At 36.2% G+C, this 20,371-nt stretch overlaps 4 protein-coding genes across 4 annotated transcripts; 2 read left to right on the top strand and 2 right to left on the bottom strand.

Moving 5' to 3' along the window:
- Nucleotides 1-1,777: 1,777 nt before the first annotated feature.
- LOC119996580 lies at nucleotides 1,778-4,023 on the top strand. The gene is made up of 7 exons (XM_038843269.1): nucleotides 1,778-1,955; nucleotides 2,391-2,433; nucleotides 2,506-2,598; nucleotides 2,686-2,748; nucleotides 2,840-2,935; nucleotides 3,197-3,274; nucleotides 3,708-4,023. Exons 1-7 carry the CDS (start codon nucleotides 1,804-1,806, stop codon nucleotides 3,792-3,794), a joined length of 612 nt encoding a protein of 203 aa, XP_038699197.1. The 5' UTR covers nucleotides 1,778-1,803; the 3' UTR covers nucleotides 3,795-4,023.
- Nucleotides 4,024-4,230: 207 nt separating this feature from the next.
- Nucleotides 4,231-6,791, bottom strand: LOC119996581 (N-alpha-acetyltransferase 50-like). Its single transcript, XM_038843270.1, has 3 exons — nucleotides 6,488-6,791; nucleotides 5,092-5,214; nucleotides 4,231-4,659 (listed from the first exon to the last, which is right to left on the bottom strand). The coding sequence occupies exons 1-3, from the start codon at nucleotides 6,639-6,641 to the stop codon at nucleotides 4,442-4,444; spliced, it is 495 nt and encodes a 164-aa protein (XP_038699198.1). The 5' UTR covers nucleotides 6,642-6,791; the 3' UTR covers nucleotides 4,231-4,441.
- A 1,294-nt stretch (nucleotides 6,792-8,085) lies between these two features.
- On the bottom strand, nucleotides 8,086-11,270 carry LOC119996373 (V-type proton ATPase subunit c''1-like). The gene is made up of 4 exons (XM_038842969.1): nucleotides 11,063-11,270; nucleotides 10,893-10,970; nucleotides 8,496-8,666; nucleotides 8,086-8,404 (listed from the first exon to the last, which is right to left on the bottom strand). The coding sequence occupies exons 1-4, from the start codon at nucleotides 11,188-11,190 to the stop codon at nucleotides 8,236-8,238; spliced, it is 546 nt and encodes a 181-aa protein (XP_038698897.1). The 5' UTR covers nucleotides 11,191-11,270; the 3' UTR covers nucleotides 8,086-8,235.
- Nucleotides 11,271-11,660: 390 nt separating this feature from the next.
- On the top strand, nucleotides 11,661-13,103 carry LOC119996189 (protein ECERIFERUM 26). Its single transcript, XM_038842732.1, has 2 exons — nucleotides 11,661-12,083; nucleotides 12,183-13,103. Exons 1-2 carry the CDS (start codon nucleotides 11,661-11,663, stop codon nucleotides 13,101-13,103), a joined length of 1,344 nt encoding a protein of 447 aa, XP_038698660.1.
- The last annotated feature ends 7,268 nt before the right edge of the window (nucleotides 13,104-20,371 follow it).

Raw genomic sequence — 20,371 nt, forward strand, 5'->3', positions numbered from 1 at the left:
ACTTCATGAATCTCATCATTAACTGAATCAAAAGGAAATCCATCTTTATGATGGAAAGCTATTGAACTTTCCCCAGAGCCATCAACTGCAGCCAGAATGTGTTCCAGACTTCCAGTACCACCAACGCTGCGTTCTATTACATTTTGATTTTCCTTTGTCACTTCAGTAGATGTTGCACTGTCATAGTTTCCACATTGCATTCTGGTGCAAGATTCATCAGACACTGGGGTACTCATCTGATGACTAGATAACTTGCATTTGCAAGGAATGTAGGATCTAATGGCAACACAAGACAGGGGTAAACTGCGCACTTGTCAAAAAATTAACCTAAATGATCACTTTTAGACTCTTTAATTTTTCAGCCTAAGTGGAAGCAAATTAATCACAAATAAAACTAATGTATCGATCAAACAATCAAATAAGTCAATCAAATGTAGAAACCCTAAGTTGGCCGAGTGCACAAAAGGGTGCAATGAAGGCCGCATATCAAACCCTAGCTAAGCCGTGAGTTACACTAGCAAATATGGACTTGAATAACAACAACTTGATTCACAAAAACGCAAATGACCAAGTTCACAAATAATCACACTAGGGCTTTAGGTTGGGCAGTGAACACTTATGGGTGTTATATGATGGCCGAAATGAGTAATTTCACAAATAAAGCAATATATATACAAATAACCTCAAATAGATGAACAACACTTGAAATGATATGGATAATGAAACTTAGAATCAAGAATCAAAGATGATAATCAAGTATAGTATCAAAATACCAATAGCGGAATATAATCAACAAGAATATCTCAAAAGACATCAAAATGATATATGACCATTCAAAACCAGATTTGAAAGTGATATATTTAAACTAATGCAAACACTCCAAATGAACCATTTCAATGTATGCAGTGCAATAATGATATGCTAATTAAAATTACTCGAAAGTAAGATAGAGGCGAGAGATTTGTACTTGTTTATCTTAACCCGTCACATTTAGGATTTTCAAACACTTCACTATGCTCGTTTAAATTAGTCAAGCGCAAGTCTTCACAACCGGTTTCACTAGCTAACCAAAAACTGTGTTTTTCAGCTCAACAACAAAATTTTACACCAAATAGTTTATACCTCACCAGTCACCACAAACTTAACCAACAACAAAATTGATCACCCAAAACTCAATCAACAATAAATAACGCTCCAATAGGCTCTAGGTATATTACGAGAAGTTTCTTTTCCATGGATTCCTACCAAGTCGGTACTATAAACAAAAGCTAATAGACTTCGTTATTGAAAACACAATCTATCCGCAGATAAGCGCTTAAAGCTTGATCAAATACCGCATTATTGTTTAATAGATATAAAGCGATACGAGGAAGAGAGTACCGCACGGCGAGAAGACATGGTGGCCGCAGAGAAGACGTAACCGGTGACCCTGGGGGAGTCGGTGGCTGCGGCGGCGAGGAATTGGAAGGGAGGAAAAGCGTGCTTCATTGGGTGACGAGTGTTTCGAGTGCGAGGGCGCGTTGAGTACGCTCTACGATAGACGCGCGTGTGCAGTCGCGTGTTCTATTCGTCTATTCTAGCCGAGGACACCCCAGAAATTCTAATTCTGCAAATAGGCAACAATACTTTGTTAGCGCCAGATATTCTTAACAATAAGATCAACGGTCGAGATCGATCAAACAAGAGAAGCCCCGTAACGGAATTGACCTCATCCTACAACGGCAACATTTGAAGGTTTCTTCCCGATTCTTTGCAGAGTCGTTCAATCAAAGGTTCGAACGCAGACGCAAGATTCTAAAGAAGATGTCGTTCTGCTCATTTCTATCGACACCACAATCCCTCTCTCTTATCTCCAAATTCAAAACTGTCAACGGCGACCACAAACCCGTCACCGTCTCCTTGAGTTCTCGCATAAGGGCTTCCGCAGATGTCCCCGATTTCCTCTCCGCCGATTGGTATAATTTTTAGGGCTTTTTGGGTGTGTTGGGTTTAGGGTTTGAAATCTCTTCTAACGAAAATTCCATGGAATTTCACCACCAAAAGAAAAGAACCCTCGCAAAGATAATTGAATCAAAACGGGCTAGTTGTTCTTTCTATTATTTGCTATTACGTGGTCCTCGTAGGTAAATTTCTAAGTACTAAGTGACTCAAAAAATACAGGTTACTACATAACTTGAATAAATCCTAATAGCTTGGGAAATCGTTCTAGTTGCCTTGTTTTCAATGTTGATTTCAGCCTGAACCAAACTAACTTTTATTGGAGACTTGTTCCAGGTAAAAGGTTCATTGGTTGGATCCAGTTTAGATAAAAGCTTCGTTTGATATTCATGTGAAACTGAATGGGTTCCTGTTCCCTGTTCCACTAATCAACATTACCTTTTTCATTGCAGGCTTGAATCTCGCAAGAAGAGACCTTTTGGCCCAAGACTAAATGTAACTATCAGAATGAATCTTTGCTGTTGTTTTTGTTTGGAATGTCAAACTATGTTATAACTCTTTGTATAGTTCAGTGCAGAAGAAGCCATTCAGTGCCAGCTCGATGCATTGAAGTATAACGATCAACCCCGTCAAGATTATGGTATCGAGGTCATGTACCGGGTACTTTCTTATCCAAAAAAAACCCAGTATTTCTTTATCGCGTTGGAGATATCATGACTTGTATACTGGGATGTATTGTAATTACAGTTTGCTGGATTTGATCCTTTTGAAAGATCCACATATTTTGGACCCTTCTTTGATTTAGGGCAGGTTAGAGAGTTGAAACTTCATTAACATTTGAATTTTTATTAACGTTATTGTGAAACATATTCTTAGTTGGTTTTTTTCACTATTTGGGCAGTTTGAGCGGTTTAGGAGGATTTTTCACCATTCAACCTACCGGGTGCTGCTTAGTCACCGGGAGAGAAAAATTCTGAGTAGTTTGTTTGCGAAGGAGGTGCAGAATTCTTGTTATTTAATGTGAATATTATTTTTGAGATATGTACGTTTCATGGTTTCAGGAATAGTAGTTTATCACACGTTTAAGCTATTACGTTTTTTTTTTTGTTCCAAGCTAAGTGGCTCTTATTTATTTTGCTGTACAACAGACTGATTCAAGCAGTGGACATACATGTATCACAAAAACTTTGCCTGATTCAAACTCTAGCATTGGAAAATTTTGCTTTAAATGGCTCTTATGTACTTTATCTTAATGCAGAACCGATTTAAGCAGCGGGTTTGGATACAAGGCAATCGCCCCGAGGAAGAAGAGATATTTGAATTTACTATGGTTCAGGTTTGTTAATTGCCTTCTTTTTTGTAGTCATCTGATCTCTGCATAACATTGTGTTGGCATTATCTGTTTAAGCATCTTCATCTGAATTGGACAAAAGACTGAATCTAGAACTCTTACTGGTAGTCTCTGTATTCAGTATACTTATATCGCCACATACTACACTGAGAAGATCCTTTAAAATTCTCCATTTGTAATTACCAGTCATGGACTCATGGGTATGAAGTAGCATTATCTGAAAACATTAGGAAACCCATGCAAGTACTTATTTTCTGTTGCATGTAATGCAAAACTCATATTAGGACACAAGAACTAGTTCAGACTTCTGGATCTAACTGGTTTGTTCTGGGGGATCTCTGTTGAAGGTATGGTCAAAACAAATTGCCAAGTAATGTAGATGAATCATTGCTTTCTTCTTCTTTTTTTCCTTTGGTAGAGGGTTGGTGGTTCGTGGGATGGTTATTGGCTTACAGAAAGTCTACTTCATGATGGAGACGCTTTTGCTGGTGGCCTGGCATATTGAATACGAGCATAGCGACAATGTGGCGGATCTCTATGAATAAATGGTGTTTTGCCAGGCATTACGTCACGTGCTGGTTTGCGACTTCAGAATTGCTCAAGTGTACTGTAATCGAAATGTTGTCAAGTTTATGAAAATATTACTGGCTTACTGCATAGGTTTGTATATATAACCTGTATATATATTTATATATTTATAAATCATGGTAAAGGTTAGATCTTCTTGCCTCAAGTTTTGCACAACTTTCGTTTCTTTCTTCAGATGTTCCTGAGGTATTGTACTACAGTTCTAAACTTGCAACATCAGCTGGCATTATCCATAATCTTAACGGGCTGAGCTTGTAAGGTGATAAATTATGCAACATTTTCCATCCAAAATTTGGTCAGGGACTCGTCGAAAAAAACAGGGGTCCTCTCCTGAACTCGATAACCCCGTCACAAACCAGAAATATAGGATTCAAATTTATAATCCATAACCAATATTCAGTTCATCAAACATGTAGCAGAAACATAACTCTCCTCAACAGCATATATTGCGGTTCTTAAAACTTCAATAATCAGAGCATAATGATCTCAGTTGTAATTGAACCACCACATCATTTAATGCTAGAAAAAATTTAGGACTCCCAAACTAACACCGGCTTCAAAATGTTATTTCTTTGCCTGAGACTGCGAGATGAACTTCCTAAGAACATAGCAGTCAGGTGGGGTAATATTCGTGTAATAGTTCGGGATGGTATCCGTGATGTCAAATCCAAATTTCTTGTAAAAGTTGATGGCATCTTCATTGTTTGTCTGCACATGCAAGTAAATCTCGGAAATGTTCTGTTTGGAGCATAGATCAAGAACATGGTTCAACAGCCTTGTACCTGCATGAACCCAAGAGTTTTAATCAGCTCCTTGCATGTACTAATTCATATGACATGAACAACAAGAAAGACGTAAATATAGATATGCAATTGTTCATATTTTGTTCCCCCATCTAAGCAGCTGATGATTTTTTTTCTTTCTAAAATTCGTTACTATTGAAATACAGGCTGACTAATTCACAAGCTGTAAAAAAATGCAGAATACAAAGTGCAGATAAAGTACATATATGAAGTTTGTCAGGCAATGACACAATGCTCCAACATGTGGCCGTGTAGTCAGTAACCATTTGAAAATATTAATGAACAAAAGGTGTCATCCCATTTGAGAAGAATTATTATATTTTTGGAGTGAAAACATAATCAACAAGAATGAATTGAGGGTTATATCTGTCTACAAAATCGTGTGAGAGGGAGTCCAAGCAATTCACTCACCTATGCCAAGCCCGCGATATGGTGCCAAAACACCCAATGTCATGATGTAAACACGGACGCTCCCACCTTCCGTCTTCTCCAGTCGGCATGCAATAGCACCCACACAAATGTCACTAAAATACGCTGCATTAGCAAGCAAAACAACAAACCTTTTGTTACAGGTTCCTTTTTGTGGCTAAGTACAAAGTTAAATGACAACTGATAAATTGATAATCAATGAGCATAGACACTATTATTGAATATATATTTAACTTAGAGGTAGCTCCAAAGGAAAATGTGATGAAAGACTGTAATCTAAGATTGTTAAGAGTACCTACAACGTAGAGATGTTAGTCCCCCAGTGTGAAAAGTTTTTAAAAAAAATCAATTGGGAAATTTTAAATAAAATTCACAGTTGAGTTTTTAAAAGCAAAGAGGAAGGCAAATGGAAAACTATGGATGGAGCAGATGAGAAAGGATTTGGATTGAGTGGAGAAACAGAATCTATATAATGGACTACTAGTAGTTTTTCATCAAAGATTCATGCAGCCAATCACAATATCTAAGGTTACGACTTTGAAAATAATGATGATCAACGACTATAAACATAGAAGAATCATGCAGACATTGCCAAGAGATATTCGGGAGCCAAGTGCAGCTGTTGTTGTTTTTAAATGAGCTTTATATACACAGTAAAACTATATCAGTCGTCCCAATTTTGTGTGTCTAAGCGGAAAAAAACAGCAGTCGTAATTGATGAGAGGCAATTCAACAATCAACGATGACACTATGATGTGTTCTGCACAACAAAGAACAAAACACCACAATAAATTATTCCAACCATTCTTATCAATACCTTTTGTCAAGTATTTAAAATGTTATCCTATCATACACAATTCCTCAGCAACTAATAAAAAAGAAAGTGAATGCATGTGTCCTTATGGAGTTGGAGAGACAAATACAGGCAGCTAAATAGACAAATTGAAGAATCGAAATACTTGTACGGAATCAAAGAATAAAGCAAATTAAAGATTAAGTGATGATGTCAAATCCAAGGCAAAAAGGTTTATTTTGAACAAAAGTAATCATCATCGCAAGAACCCATCACGCCACACCCTTGAACCAAAATTATCCAATGCAAATAGCCAAAAACAAAATATAAACAGCAGAATGCACAAATAAAACTGAGAAAATAATCTTAAGTTCTAAACAAGCAAAACCCACTTCATAAATAGAGAAGAAACACAACCACAACCCAAACTGCCAAAACAAAAGGAATAAAACCAATCTGAGATAATATCGTCTTAATCAGGACCCGGAAAATAATTCGGATTACTTTGCACAAGCAAACACTCAAAACAAACAAAATGAAATAAAAATAAAAGCAAGAGTAAGAAGAAGCGAAAAGAAACCATACCCAGCTTGGTGAATTCGCCAGAAGCAAGAGCATCAACGTAATACTTTTCGTTATATCGGATAGGGAAGAGAACGGTGTTGAGCTTCTTGAGCTGCATCACGTTCTTATCCCTCACTCCGTCCAGCGATATCGCCACTTCGCGCCCTAACCCCATTTCCTTCTGGATTCTCTCCTGAGCTGTATGGACTAACACAGAGCAGAGCTTTTATCTGTCAATGTATCTGCAGATTTATATGTGCAAGGCGAAGAAGAAAAGTATCTTAGGCGGAGAACTGGGGTTTTGCGATTCTTCTAGTTTGGGTGCTTAGGTTCTGTCTAATGTCTATTGTTTGACTGAAATAAACCGAATCAGATTGGGCCGGGAATCCAAAAAATTGGGCCCAATATTTGGGCTTGAATCCTATATGAAGCCCAGAAGAGGCGTCACAAATGGACATTGCACTCCCAACAAATTGACATCCACCGATCCACATATCAGGAAGCCCAATCAGAGCTAGGCTAACAAGACAATGAGCCACAGTCCTAAAAGGGAACAAGGCCCAAAAGCCATAGGGAGCATCAAGCTCAAACAAGGACAAGCAATAGTCCAAACGAGAATAGAAAGATGGTTAAAAGATGGAGTAGAGACCGCACGAGGGCAATGACATAGCCATGCCCAAAGAGCCGGAACGCATACAGGGAGATTCTGCTAAGGTTAGGGGAGCCGGACCTCCTAAGTCCTAACCAAGCCAGAGCAGCTGGAGGCAGGCCCGTCTTCTGATCCTGCAAAACTTAGCAGAGGAGGGAGAGCCCAACCCCGCACCACCAACAGCCCAAATGGGGAGGAGACGCCGCAATCCGGACCAAAGGGATACAAACCAGGGAGAATAAGACTCATCCTCTGACTCAGCGACATGGGATCACCGAAGAGGGTTGAATGTTCCACCGCAGCAACCGAGCTAGGGGGGGAACCATCTCCGGATCAACATCTGAGGCCTTAGAAAAGGCCAAGACCTTGAGACACAAAAACAGCTTGAAAAAGCGAGGCCCAAGAGGAGATAATGTCCAGAAACAGGGCCTGGCCCAAACAGAGGAGGGCCTGGATCCATAGTTCCATAGTCCATACTACTTCAAAGGAGGGTCCAGGAAGTCCAGAAGACTTGGGCCCAAGAAAAGTCCTAGGAAGTAGGAACTATGAAGGCGGATCTGGAGCGCGGATCAAAGGTGGGCCAATAGGGGGCCAAGTATCTAGGGAGCCCAGATAAGATGTACCTGCAAAGAAAGAAAAACTAGGGAGATGGTGCATGGGCCAGGGCCATAACCATCCCCAATGTTGGTATTTGGCAAAACAATATCATCTCTCGAGGTTGCAATAGCCAATAGAGCATCAGGGACTTCCTTCCTTCATCATCGTTGCTCAAGAGGCCGAAAGAGGCTGAATCAGGCCTGGAGTTCGGTTCCCTTCAAGATGTTGAAGCCAAACCCGAAGCCACAAAGTCGCCATACATAGGCATTCTGATTCTTTTTTTCCACAACTCCCAACCTTATAATGGAAAAGAATGATGACATTCTACCATTAGCTGCCATCCAAAACTTTATTTCTATTGGACAAATGTAAATTAAAACCAAAAAGGAGCAAAATTATAATCTCTCCATGCCAACCTAAAAGAATAGAATACACAATTAATTAGTGATACATAAATCATTCTGCACAATGCACACAGATGCAGCACTCCACAACTGAAGCAAGATCTTCAAGAACAAACAAATTACACGTTTGTAGGCCATGTAGCTTGAGCTGACATGATTATTCCCACAATGACCCCAAATAACCCAAGTGCACTTCCAAAAATCTCGATCACAAGAATCTTCACAAAAAGCGTGGAGTTTTGGGCATCGGACAATGCACAACTGCTTCCAATTATTCCTACACACAACCTGTTAACAAAACATAAAAGTCGCTTATAACACACATTTCATAAAGAAAAAGCAAAAGAGTTGTCAGAGGTGAAAATTTGATCACACGCACCCGCAGACAAGGTTTGCAAAGCCCACAATAATCCCAGATGCGAAAATAGCATATCCTGCCCTAAGAGACTCTGGAGCATATATCTGCGAGGCTGGAACACTCTCTAGTTTTGTTTGTAGAATAATTGCCACGATAACCCCATAGATAGCAACAGCTTCACAAAAGATCACACTGACAAGGAACAAGTTAACAAAAGCACTATTTCAGCCAATCAACTACTGGTAGTCCAGAACTCACAATAAGCAATGAAGTTTGGAATCAATTTATTCAATGATATTGCAGACCAACATAATAGTCAAAAGCTTCACATCATCGTATATGTTTCTGATTGTATGAATACACTTCAAAACTAAATGACTGCTTCTTTCCTTACATTTAACATTTATTGAGCTTAAATCATATTATATACAACCCAAACATTGAATACCGGTTATATAACATTAAAACTCCACTAAAACAAATATTTTTAAGTTGCTATAACCTACAAGGGAGAGGATGGATTGGACAGAGCCCAAATGTAAACAGTTCCAACTGGGAGACCCTAGTTCGAGTCACATTCACCATGCCATTTTCTAAATGGCTGTCTGAAAACGGAAGTACTAGCCACGTTCACCATGCCATTTTCTACTGATGAAGTGGAGCTGAAGTTTAGGGACAATAATTGATTTTAATTCATGCATGTTGAACCTCGGGCAAAAAGTAACATTTTATTTCCCTCCGGCTATCACATTCTCCCACCAACCAAATAAGCACTAGAGTGGCAATAGCTATAGAAGTAGAAAGCACAATTCACTGTCAATATTTCTTCACCTTGAATCCAAAATTAGTTCTGTTTCCGTTCCTACTCGAAGCAAACAAAACTCAACTCCTCCTTCCCAGCCAAATCCTAAGTCCTAACAAGAAAAATAGAAGTTTGCCAAGTCATTGAAACTAAATAAGGATTGAAAAACACAGTTTGCTTCGGTCCCACAAAGGACGATCAAAGTCAGCGGGGGTAATTCATTGTAAAAAAAGCCCCAAAGCATTTTAGGGTGCGTTTGGTATGAGGGTAAGAATTTGGGGGTATAATTTGTTACCCATGTAAATGTTACAAGGGTAATAATAATTATGGAGAATAAGTGTTACCCTTGTTTGGTAAAGAAGGGTAAAATTTACCCAAGTATTCATTACTCTTGTTTGTTACGACTATACATTACTGATGTAATACCATTACCCTTGTTTGTTATTATTGTAATGAACCAAACTAGAAAAAAGTGAGATTATGTTTTTTACTGTTACGACTATCATGTGCCAAAATTTTAAAAATATAGATACGTATGCATATATATACACACACAGCCAGACATATATATATATATAATAACAATTGTTAACAATTTCAACAAAATAATCTGATAACATTCAAATCCATGACAAAGACGTAACACAAGAGTAGGGGTCATCATTTGGCCCGCGGGCCTAGGTCCGAGCTCGGCCCTGCCCGACCCCTTGGGCGGGCATGGGCTCCATTTTTTGGGTCAGCCCAACCAGAAGCCAGACACCTCAGGCCAATTTTGGCTCAGCCCGAGCCCGACCCAAGCCCAACATTATTTATTTATATATATATATATATAATATGTATATATTTATATTTATATTTATATTTATATAAAATATGTATGTATATATATAATACACACACATACACAGACAGTGCATATGTATATATATACACAGATAGTGCATATGTATATATATATGTGTGTGTGTATGTATATGTGTGTATGTATATGTGTATATATATATATATATATGTATATATATACACAGACAATGCATATGTGTGTGTGTATGTATATGTGTATATACACACAGACAGTGCATATGTGAGTGTGTGTGTATATATATATGTGTGTGTGTGTGTATATACATATATATATGTATATGTATATATATACACATATATATAATATATGATATATATGTGTATATATAACTTATGGCTTTTAGAAGTTTTTATTTAAAGGGGTAATAGGTTGGAGTAAAACTTGTCATTACTTTTTATTACCCAGGTCCCCCCACTAGTAAACTTTACGTGTAAAAAATAAGCTCAATTACTAAAATTTATTACAGGAGTAAAAGTTATACTGACATAACAAACACAAGTAAACTTAAAATTTAATTACCCTTGTAACCATTACACCCCATTACCCTTGTACCAAATGCACCATTAAGATCAATGAATAACCATGATTAAAAAATTCAGAAAAACCTAACGAACAACTAGTTTAGGGTTAATATCTCATCTATATAGCTTTTACCTTTTGGTCACAAAAAACTCAAAACACAACTAAATTGTAATAAAAAAATCAATAAAATTAAAACCCTAACGATAATCAACTAGTAAAATTTCAATACCTGATGAGATTTTTGGAAGTAATACGAGGAGCCTTGATGGCAGCACCGATCAAACTACTTCCGGTGATGTAAATTCCCCTGCAAAATCCAAGATCACCAAACCAAATTACAAAAAGTTAAGTCTCAATACAAACATATGTAATCGAGTATGTCCAGTAACTGAGGAGTACCAGGCAGCGCCAAGGACAGAGACGCCAATGGAGATGGCGATGCCGACTGCGGCGAAAGTGTATGGAGATATCTTAACCAGAGCGTGTGACCACGAGCTCGGGTCTCCTACCACTGCAGATCCTGACATTCTCGCTTTCAGTTTTCGTTCCGATCTTGTGACTTGAATTGGATTCACGATTCAAGAACTCCCGATCAGTCTGACATATGATATGAGAGGTGACGAAGCAGACACGTGGAATCTTCTCATTTCAATACAGGCCAAATTTTAAGGCCCCGTATTGACGTATCTTCTACAGCCCACCAGACATTGGACCTCTGTTCACTGGGCTAGGCCCATCAAAAAGTTAGCTAATTTCATGAAAATCCTTGATTTTCCAAGAAAAGACAACCGTGCCCCATCAGTTATTGTATGATCAGTTTTATTAGTTTGAATAACAGATCATGAAAATCTCGTTCCCTTAAATCCCCCAAAGGTTTGTTTCTCCTGATACCCTAAAACACTCTCAATACATACAAACCACCATCTTAATCTCTATCTCTATATAAACAAAGTCCTTGCACAATCAAACCAAAGCCACCTCACAAACAACCCTAACAATGTCACAATTAGTCACACACATTTGCAAACGAACTGTGGTGAGCACAAAACCAGTACAACCCGGAAAATACTACCAATTATCGGTCCTGGACCAAGTAATGGAGCAAAACCATATAAGGATTGTGTACTATTACGGCTATCGAGCTGCGATGGAAGCGGGAGAGACTATTAAGAAGCTTAGAGAGTCTCTGGCTGAAATGCTTACATGGTTTCCTATGGCGACTGGGAGGTTGCAGAGGAATGTAAAGGGGGATTGGATGATTAAGTGCAATGATGCAGGAGTTAGAATGATAGAGGCAAGAGCGAAGGGGAGTGTAGAGGAATGGTTAAGGAGTGTTGATGGAGAGAAGGAACTTGAGCTCGTTCATTGGGAGGATATTAATTACCACAAACCTTACTTTTGGTCTCCTTTCTATGTCCAGGTATGATCGAGCTAGCATTTTTATTCATAAGTTATAGGGTTATATGCTATATATACAAACATACTAATCAAATATCAAATGTTATTCTTACATATACAGGTGACTGAATTTGAACAAGGTGGGTTAGCAATTGGCTTGAGCTGCACGCACTTTCTAGTTGACCTAACTTGTGCCACAATGTTCATCAAGGCCTGGGCCGACACAACCTTAACCGGAGACATGCTTACTCCTCCTGTCTTCCATGAATTGCCACCCAGAAGGCCCGGAAACATGAGCCCGGCCCACAAGCCCTACACTGACTTAATCAATCACTACAAATCCTGTGTCGACCAATCAAATCCAGCCACGGACAAGAAGTACGCAACCATAGCGCTATCATTCACAGACACCATGGTCCAGGCCTGCATCGATATGGCCCAAGCTCAAGGTGCAAGCCCATCTCCTTTTGAGGCTTTAGCCGGGCTCTTTTGGGTCAGCTTGAGCAACCTAAAACGGGCTGGACATGGGCTTATAGACATGTCCATAGGCTTAGATATGAGAAAAGTCCTGGGCCTGGACAAAGGGTTCTTTGGTAATTGCATGGTGTACAACAAAGTCCATGCAAATCCTGTCCCTTTCAAAGATAACAAATTATCAGGTGCGGCAAAGGCCATCGGAGAAGTGGTGGCCAAGATGGACAATGAAGGGATCATGGATTTGATCGAATGGCTAGAACTCAACAACAACCGATCATATCCCATGAACGGCTGTGATCTCAATTGTGTTAGCTTAGAAGGTTTGGATCCATATTCGGCTTGTTTCGAACAAGTGTTTGAACCGGTTCGTGTTTCGTATTACATCGAACCGGTTTATGGAGTAGGGCAAGTCTTGATTCTCCCATCAGCACCAGGTGAGGGTCCACTGAGCAGGGTTGTGTTGATCACACTTCTAGAAGATGATTTGAATAAGGTGTATGGAGATAAAGATATTCAACAATTCTCTCCAAGTATTCTGATGGGCATGGAGTCAAGTCAACATTGATTGGTTTATATATGAAAGCCAATTTATCAAAAAACTGTCATGAGTTCTTTTGGTTTTACCTGTTCCTTTTCTTCTTTTTTTGTGGAATTTGTAAGTCTTGAAAACTGAGAACTATTATGGTTCAGTATATTCAACGGAAGATAAAAACCGTAATCGAAGATGTTGAATTTTGACAAAATGACTTTTCTTCAAAATGTTGTATATTGTCCCGTAAGGATGACTTTATTAGGATATATATATATACATATATATATATAAGTACCTATATTTTTATTTTGTTAATCGAAAACGACAATAGACAAGTTTGTTCTTTAGATATTCGATATATATTTAAACTCGGATTGTCAGGCCGTACGCACAAAAACATGCACCTCTACTTTTGAGCCCCTAACTCTGAAAATATTTGGAGATTAAAGTTGATTAAAGAATCCCAACTCTAAACCTCAAATTTTAAACTCGAAACATTAAAACCTAAACTCTAAATACTAAATCTAACCCATAAATCCTAAATAAATTTTAATCTCAATCATTTGGTTAGATATATATATATCTAGAGGCTTAAGAGTAAAATAACTTATCTCAATAAGTACGTTATTACCGAAAATTTTCTGTCTATATATTATTTTCTTTCGAGTAGATTAACTGTAAAGTTGAATATCTATGACAACTGAGAACTCATTGGTCCAAAAAGCCAGTCAGTAGCTAGAGAATAGGCGACCGAACTTGCGTTTGGAAATGATTCCATTCGAGCGATTCCTAGTCTGTGTCGTGGACACAATTGAATGAATTAACCGGAACGTGTATAAAACGCCAAAGGCATTGAAAATTATAAGGAATTACTTGTCTTGGAATTCAAACAACGACCAACTTGCTATTTTGAAAAGTACCCTACAACGTATAATAAGCTAACATGTGTCGTTTCAGTTGCTTAATTATTCTGATATTAATAAAATACAAAATACAAGTCCAATGTAGTCAGACTCAAATGGTTTGATGCCAGGTGTCTTATAAACTCTAACCAATTGAGTGATAGCGTGTTGGTTTATCCCTTTGGAGTCGAATCGTAATATGAGTTTGGGAGGTTCTGAATTTGATTCTCACTATAAACAATACTCATACAATTATGTACTGGGTTTTGGTCTAATTTACCATATCATCATATTAAAACTTCTGTACGCGAGTGTCCGACGACCCGAGTTTATGTCCAAAAAACAAATTGGTATTATGTTTGTTATTGGTTACCAAAATAAATTGTTTTGTATACACCAAATTTGGGTAGTTTAAGTCAACAAGAACTATGATTAATTAATTAATTAGATTTTTTTTTCCTTTAAATATCAATGAAAAATATGTTTTTTATTGGAATTGAATTTTGAATACATATATGCCTAACCCAGTCGATTACTAACCGAGTCACCTCTCGTTGGTAATTAATTAGATTGTTGGGTACGTACTTAGGTACCTCAAAGGATGATCATATAAATTTCGATCACCGACTTTGATTTTTATATTTGGGATTTGAAGGCTTTGGTGCATGTACTCTGTGTATACATTAAATAAGATATGTAACTAATAATATATAGGTGTAAGCATACGTACATTAATATGTAAATGTGTCATGAATTAATCTCCCCTGAAACATGTTTTCACCACCACCTTTGAAGGAGTGCTTGATGTTATGTAAATGTAAAATGTTTAAACCCTAAATCGCCCTTCACGGACATCCGATAAGATTGGAAGAAAATTATTCATAAGCTCCACATACACAATGACGACATGCATAAATTATAAAATTATCCACATTCTTGATCGAGAAAGTGTTGAACCTTTCCTAGTAATATATAGTAGTCTAAAGTAATATATACTCCTTCAAATTTCAAAGACAAAATCAGGATAAGGTGGCAGATTCATGTCATCTTTGACTTTAATAATAGCTTTTAAAAAATAACATATATATTAAAAATACTATTAAAATCTCACAATATCATTATGATCATGTACTAGTTTTGATATAATTTATTATGTTGTCAAGTGAAAAATTTATATGTACACGAATTTAACGGTCCAACTTATATGGTACTGTTTTTTATTTTTAAAAAATTATTCAGCACGTATGGCACTGAAAATTTTAAGGGGTATATCATGTTTCTCATATGTACAATACCCATATTTTTTTAATAATCGAGAATAACATCATACAAATTTATCTATTTTTAAATATTTTATTATCGAATATGGCATCTGAGTATGTGACTAGTGATTACAATGTTTTCTCAGACCAAAAATTCCAACATTTTATGTGAAAGTCTTGTCTAACTTCAAATCATAATTAAAGTTACTTTCAAATTTTTTTAAAAAAAGAATATCTGACTATATGTCCCAATAAAAAGAGAGTCAAAAGTCTTCATGGACTGAGGTCTGAGGCTTAAGTAAGCACATACGCTCGTGACCATGAATTATTATCTCCTTCTTTTATTTATTTTTCAAATTATTTGCTTTCTTGTCAAGCAATTAATGTGTCGGAGTTATTGGTGTGATAATGAGACTCTTCACAACAAATTAAACACGTCCATTTAATTGACATAAGTATTAAATATTTTGGTCGAAATTATAAAAAAAAAAAAAAAAGGTTCAAAAGGAAGCAATAAATTATAGTCCGCTCCACGTGGAAGATGTGCAGTGCACCGCATGGGCAAGATTTTTTCAAGGATTTGATGCCAATTATTTAATATTAGAGTTAATTTTGTGTCCAGCGGTACATTTCATTTGGAAATTAATCAGTTCATTTGAACATGTCAAAATGTGAAATTTCATGGTGGTGTGTGGTATCTGCGGTCAAATGCATGCGAATACTATTTTCCTCAGGAGATAATGGAAAATTATGTCAAATAATTGCCTAATTTTTTAATCCCACGAATTGCATTGAAGATTACATTACATGTGTAATTGTCTATGCATAGAAATGTTTCTAGAAGAAAATAAAAAAAATTTATTTGAAATATGGACCAAAAATAGTATTGTTAAACCATGAATGAGTGTGCTTTAGAAATTAACCAAAGTTTAGGTGTGATAATCTTTGATTAAATTTTAACTACAGGCCGACCTCTCCGTTTGGATGGAAGGATAAAACTCCGTATGGTATAAAATTATCCTTTAATGAAATTATCGGGTGTTTGGATGATTTTTAAAATACTCCGGATAGTATAACTTTATACAAAAGTGATTCTTATACGATGCCGACAGTATAATATTAAAACAACTCCAACTCGTTTTTATTTTATACGGAACACTTAGTATAAAAAATAACATGTCAAATGACAAAAAAACCCTCACTCTCACTTTAATTGGGGATAATCCAGACATATTACCACAAATCTTATACTATTCAAGCCTAATATTAGATTTTTTCCAAACACTGGATTGGATTAAATTATATATCAACTTATACGATGATTAAATTATACATTGGATAGCAATATTATACTATCCTATACGGAGTACCAAACGGAGCCTAAATGTTTTATACTAAGCAACCACAATGGAACTATTGACAATTTAAACAAGCAAAACTACACTATTGTGTGAAGACCATATCCCTTCCCATGCCATGTCACTAAAACACAATTTCCCATAATTTTAATGGTCCAATAACAATAACACCATTGCAATTGCTCAAGCCTTCAATGACAAAAACAAAAATTTTACTTTAGTAGGTAAGATTTATGTTATATGCGTAAGATAAAAGCAAATTTAAATTAAAAAAATTGAATCAACCAAATTATATACTTGGCCGCGCCATAACATTATTATTCAATGATTGGGGATTATTGGGGTGAGAAAATTAATATTTGGGGTGAGAATACTCTTTCCCATACTTTTTCTCATCTATATATCTGACAAGACCTGCATTTTATTATATATATGTATGTATGTATGTACATATATTTGGGCTAAAATATTATATATACCCTTGGACTTTCACATTTTTCTCGATTATGTCCTTAAACTATTTTTTTTCTTGATTCTATCATCAAACTATTGTTTTTCATATCGTTTATATCTCAAGTCAGCTTTCCGGGGTTGACTCCGACGAAAATGCTGACGTGGCACCCACTTTTTTTTTTATAAAGAAATTCAATTAACACGTGTATAATTGAGGTGGAAATTCTCAAAAAAATTATAAAAAATTCAATCTCCAATTCGCCTCTTCAAATCGTAAAGCACACATCTTATAAAACCCAAATTTACTAAGATTTCTATTCCAAAATGGTTGACTGCAAGATTGATATCATCAGTTTGACGAAATCAATCAAAGAAGTTTCAAGAAATCCAAAAGTTGGACATAAGCCATTACAATATTCATCATAAGGGTGCGTTTGGTATGGGGGTAAGAATTTAGAGGTATAATTTGTTACCCATGTAAATGTTACAAGGGTAATAACAATTATGGAGAATAAGTGTTACCCTTGTTTGGTAAAGAAGGGTAAAATTTACCCAAGTATTCATTACTCTTGTTTGTTACGACTATACATTACTGGTGTAATACAATTACCCTTGTTTGTTATTATTGTAATGAACCAAAATAGAAAAAGTGAGATTATGTTTTTTATTGTTACGACTATCATGTAACAAAATTTTAAAAATATAGATACGTATGCATATATATACACACAGCCAGACATATATATATATATATATATATATATATATATATATATATATATATATATAACAACAATTGTTAACAATTTTTGTATATATATATGTGTGTGTGTATATGTGTATATATATATATATGTATATATATACATATATATATATATAAGTGCATATGTGTGTGTGTATATATGTGTGTGTGTATATATGTGTCTGTGTATATGTATGTATATATATATATATGTATACATATATATGTTATATATGTGTGTGTATGTATATGTGTATGTATATATATATGTGTGTGTGTGTATATGTGTGTGTATGTATATATATATATATGTGTATATATATATATGTGTATATATATATGTGTATATATACATATATCTATACATACACACACACATCTATACATACACACACACACATGTGTATATGTGTGTGTATGTATATATATATATGTGTATATATATATATGTGTATATATACATATATCTATACATACACACACACATCTATACATACACACACACACACACACACACACATATATATATATATATATATATATATATATATATATATATATATAAGTGCATGTGTGTGTGTATATGTGTGTGTATATATGTTTCTGTGTATATGTGTATATATATATATATATGTATATATAATTTATGGGCTTTTAGAATTTTTTATTTAAAGGGGTAATAGTTTGGAGTAAAACTTCTCATTATTTTTTATTACCCAGGTCCCCCCACTAGTAAACTTTATGTGTAAAAAATAAGCTCAATTACTAAAATTTATTACATGAGTAAAAGTTATACTGACATAACAAACATTAGTAAACTTAAAATTTAATTACCCTTGTAACTATTACACCCCATTACCCTTGTACCAAACGCACCATAAATGATACCAAAAGTTTAACAAAAAATGGTCCAACCAATGACTATTTACATTACATATCAATAGTGGATTGTTGACTTAGATAGGTATTTTCATCTAGCCTCGTTTGCGCACTTGAAGAGCTCTCCCCATGATAACCAACATAAGTTTGTTGTTCCATTGCTGAGCCTCTTCTCATGTCAGTTTTATTGAGGTTACACTCGTTAAGGTAGTTAACCATATGTGGGTGGATCCTCCCAGCTACTTCCTGCAATTTGGGGAAAAAATGTCATACACCATTACACACTAAAAAAGTTAAGATAAGGTAATAGTATTTTGGCATACCCTAAATCTGCTAGGATTATTGGCTTGTCCTGCATTACAAACTATATCTGGACCTCTGCCACTTCTTCCACCTGACCCTCGCCCTCTTCCTCTAGTATGTCCTCCTCTTGTTCTAGGTCCTCTATCCCTCCTTCCACCTGCCTCTCTCCCTCTTCCTCTAGCATGTCCTCTTCCTCTATTTTGTCCTCTGCCAATCACAATTCCACCATCAACTTGGTTTGAAGCTGTAACTTCAGCCTTGCAAGTCCTTACATTATGTCCTGTGATTCCACTTCTATGACATCTCATTGGTGTGGCAACTCTACTTTTCTTCATTGTTGATCTGGTCTCATCTTGTCCTTTTCTTAGGCCTGCCCAGTACTTTTTTGGTTCGTGGTGGCAAATGAGTCATCTTCACTATCGTACATACTATCACGATCATCACCCTCTTCATGGTCACTCTCATTGCCCAATGCAAGTGCACCCACAGACCCCACATCTACCATTATTAAAACCTAGCCAGATGCAACTGCTAGGGAAAAGGACAACAAAACATAACCCAATATAATTGCACAGTTGGAAAGCAATATTATAGAACCACCAAATAAAAAATTGCGCACCACTTACCGAACTTTGCAATGGGTGATAGAAATCCCTAACAAATGATTTGCCTCTGTGCCAGCAACTCTTCGTTCAATATTGTCGACGTCTACAACGTTTCTCTTTCCTGCTTACGAAGAGCAAACGATGTCATATAAAGAAAACCCTAAAAATTGGGCGGAAAAGCAATAGACTTTCGCGGGCAATTGCATATACACGTGTTAATTGATTTTTTTTAACTACACGTGGATGCCACGTCAGCATTTTCGCCAGAGTCAACCCCGGAGAGCTGACTCAGGATATATACGATAGGGGTGTGCATCGGTCGGTCGGTTCGGTTATTGACATATTTTTAACCTAACCAAATTTTTTCGGTTAATTTCATCCATTTAACCGAACCAATATTTTTTAGAGGGTTAACCATCGGTTCGGTTAACCTAAAATTTCGGTTTGGATTTTGGTCGGTTCGGTTAATTCCAAATATTTTGGGTCAAAGTCATGTTACTAATTTAGCATATGATATGATTTATAATGTTAGAGTTTAGGATTTATAATTTTAGGGTTTAAATTTATAACTATATTATAGTTAATAGGGTTTAGGGTTTACATTCATAAGGTTTTATAGGGTTTAGGGTTCCCATGTAAAAACAAACCAAAGGTTTAAGGTTTTATAGTGTTAGAGTTTAGGGTTTATATTATTAGAGTGTAATTTTATAGGTTTAGTGTTTTATCGGTTAGGGTTTAAGTTATAACATGACTATAGTTATATAGTTAATAAGGTTTAGGGTTTACATTCACAA

The sequence above is a fragment of the Tripterygium wilfordii genome, chromosome 4 (genome assembly GCF_013401445.1).
Source record: "Tripterygium wilfordii isolate XIE 37 chromosome 4, ASM1340144v1, whole genome shotgun sequence".
Classification (NCBI taxonomy): Eukaryota; Viridiplantae; Streptophyta; class Magnoliopsida; order Celastrales; family Celastraceae; genus Tripterygium; species Tripterygium wilfordii.

Excerpts from the sequence above, each read along its gene's own strand:
- LOC119996580 (XM_038843269.1), top strand. The coding sequence starts at position 1,804 with ATGTCGTTCTGCTCATTTCTATCGACACCACAATCCCTCTCTCTTATC. Across the intron at positions 2,434-2,505 it reads CTTTTGGCCCAAGACTAAAT|TTCAGTGCAGAAGAAGCCAT; the intron begins GTAACTATCAGA and ends CTCTTTGTATAG. Across the intron at positions 3,275-3,707 it reads TTGAATTTACTATGGTTCAG|AGGGTTGGTGGTTCGTGGGA; the intron begins GTTTGTTAATTG and ends TTCCTTTGGTAG.
- LOC119996581 (XM_038843270.1), bottom strand. The coding sequence starts at position 6,641 with ATGGGGTTAGGGCGCGAAGTGGCGATATCGCTGGACGGAGTGAGGGAT. Across the intron at positions 5,215-6,487 it reads TGGCGAATTCACCAAGCTGG|CGTATTTTAGTGACATTTGT; the intron begins GTATGGTTTCTT and ends TTGCTAATGCAG. Across the intron at positions 4,660-5,091 it reads ATATCGCGGGCTTGGCATAG|GTACAAGGCTGTTGAACCAT; the intron begins GTGAGTGAATTG and ends GGGTTCATGCAG.
- LOC119996373 (XM_038842969.1), bottom strand. The coding sequence starts at position 11,190 with ATGTCAGGATCTGCAGTGGTAGGAGACCCGAGCTCGTGGTCACACGCT. Across the intron at positions 10,971-11,062 it reads TCTGTCCTTGGCGCTGCCTG|GGGAATTTACATCACCGGAA; the intron begins GTACTCCTCAGT and ends TGGATTTTGCAG. Across the intron at positions 8,405-8,495 it reads TTTGCAAACCTTGTCTGCGG|GTTGTGTGTAGGAATAATTG; the intron begins GTGCGTGTGATC and ends TTTTGTTAACAG.
- LOC119996189 (XM_038842732.1), top strand. The coding sequence starts at position 11,661 with ATGTCACAATTAGTCACACACATTTGCAAACGAACTGTGGTGAGCACA. Across the intron at positions 12,084-12,182 it reads GGTCTCCTTTCTATGTCCAG|GTGACTGAATTTGAACAAGG; the intron begins GTATGATCGAGC and ends TTACATATACAG.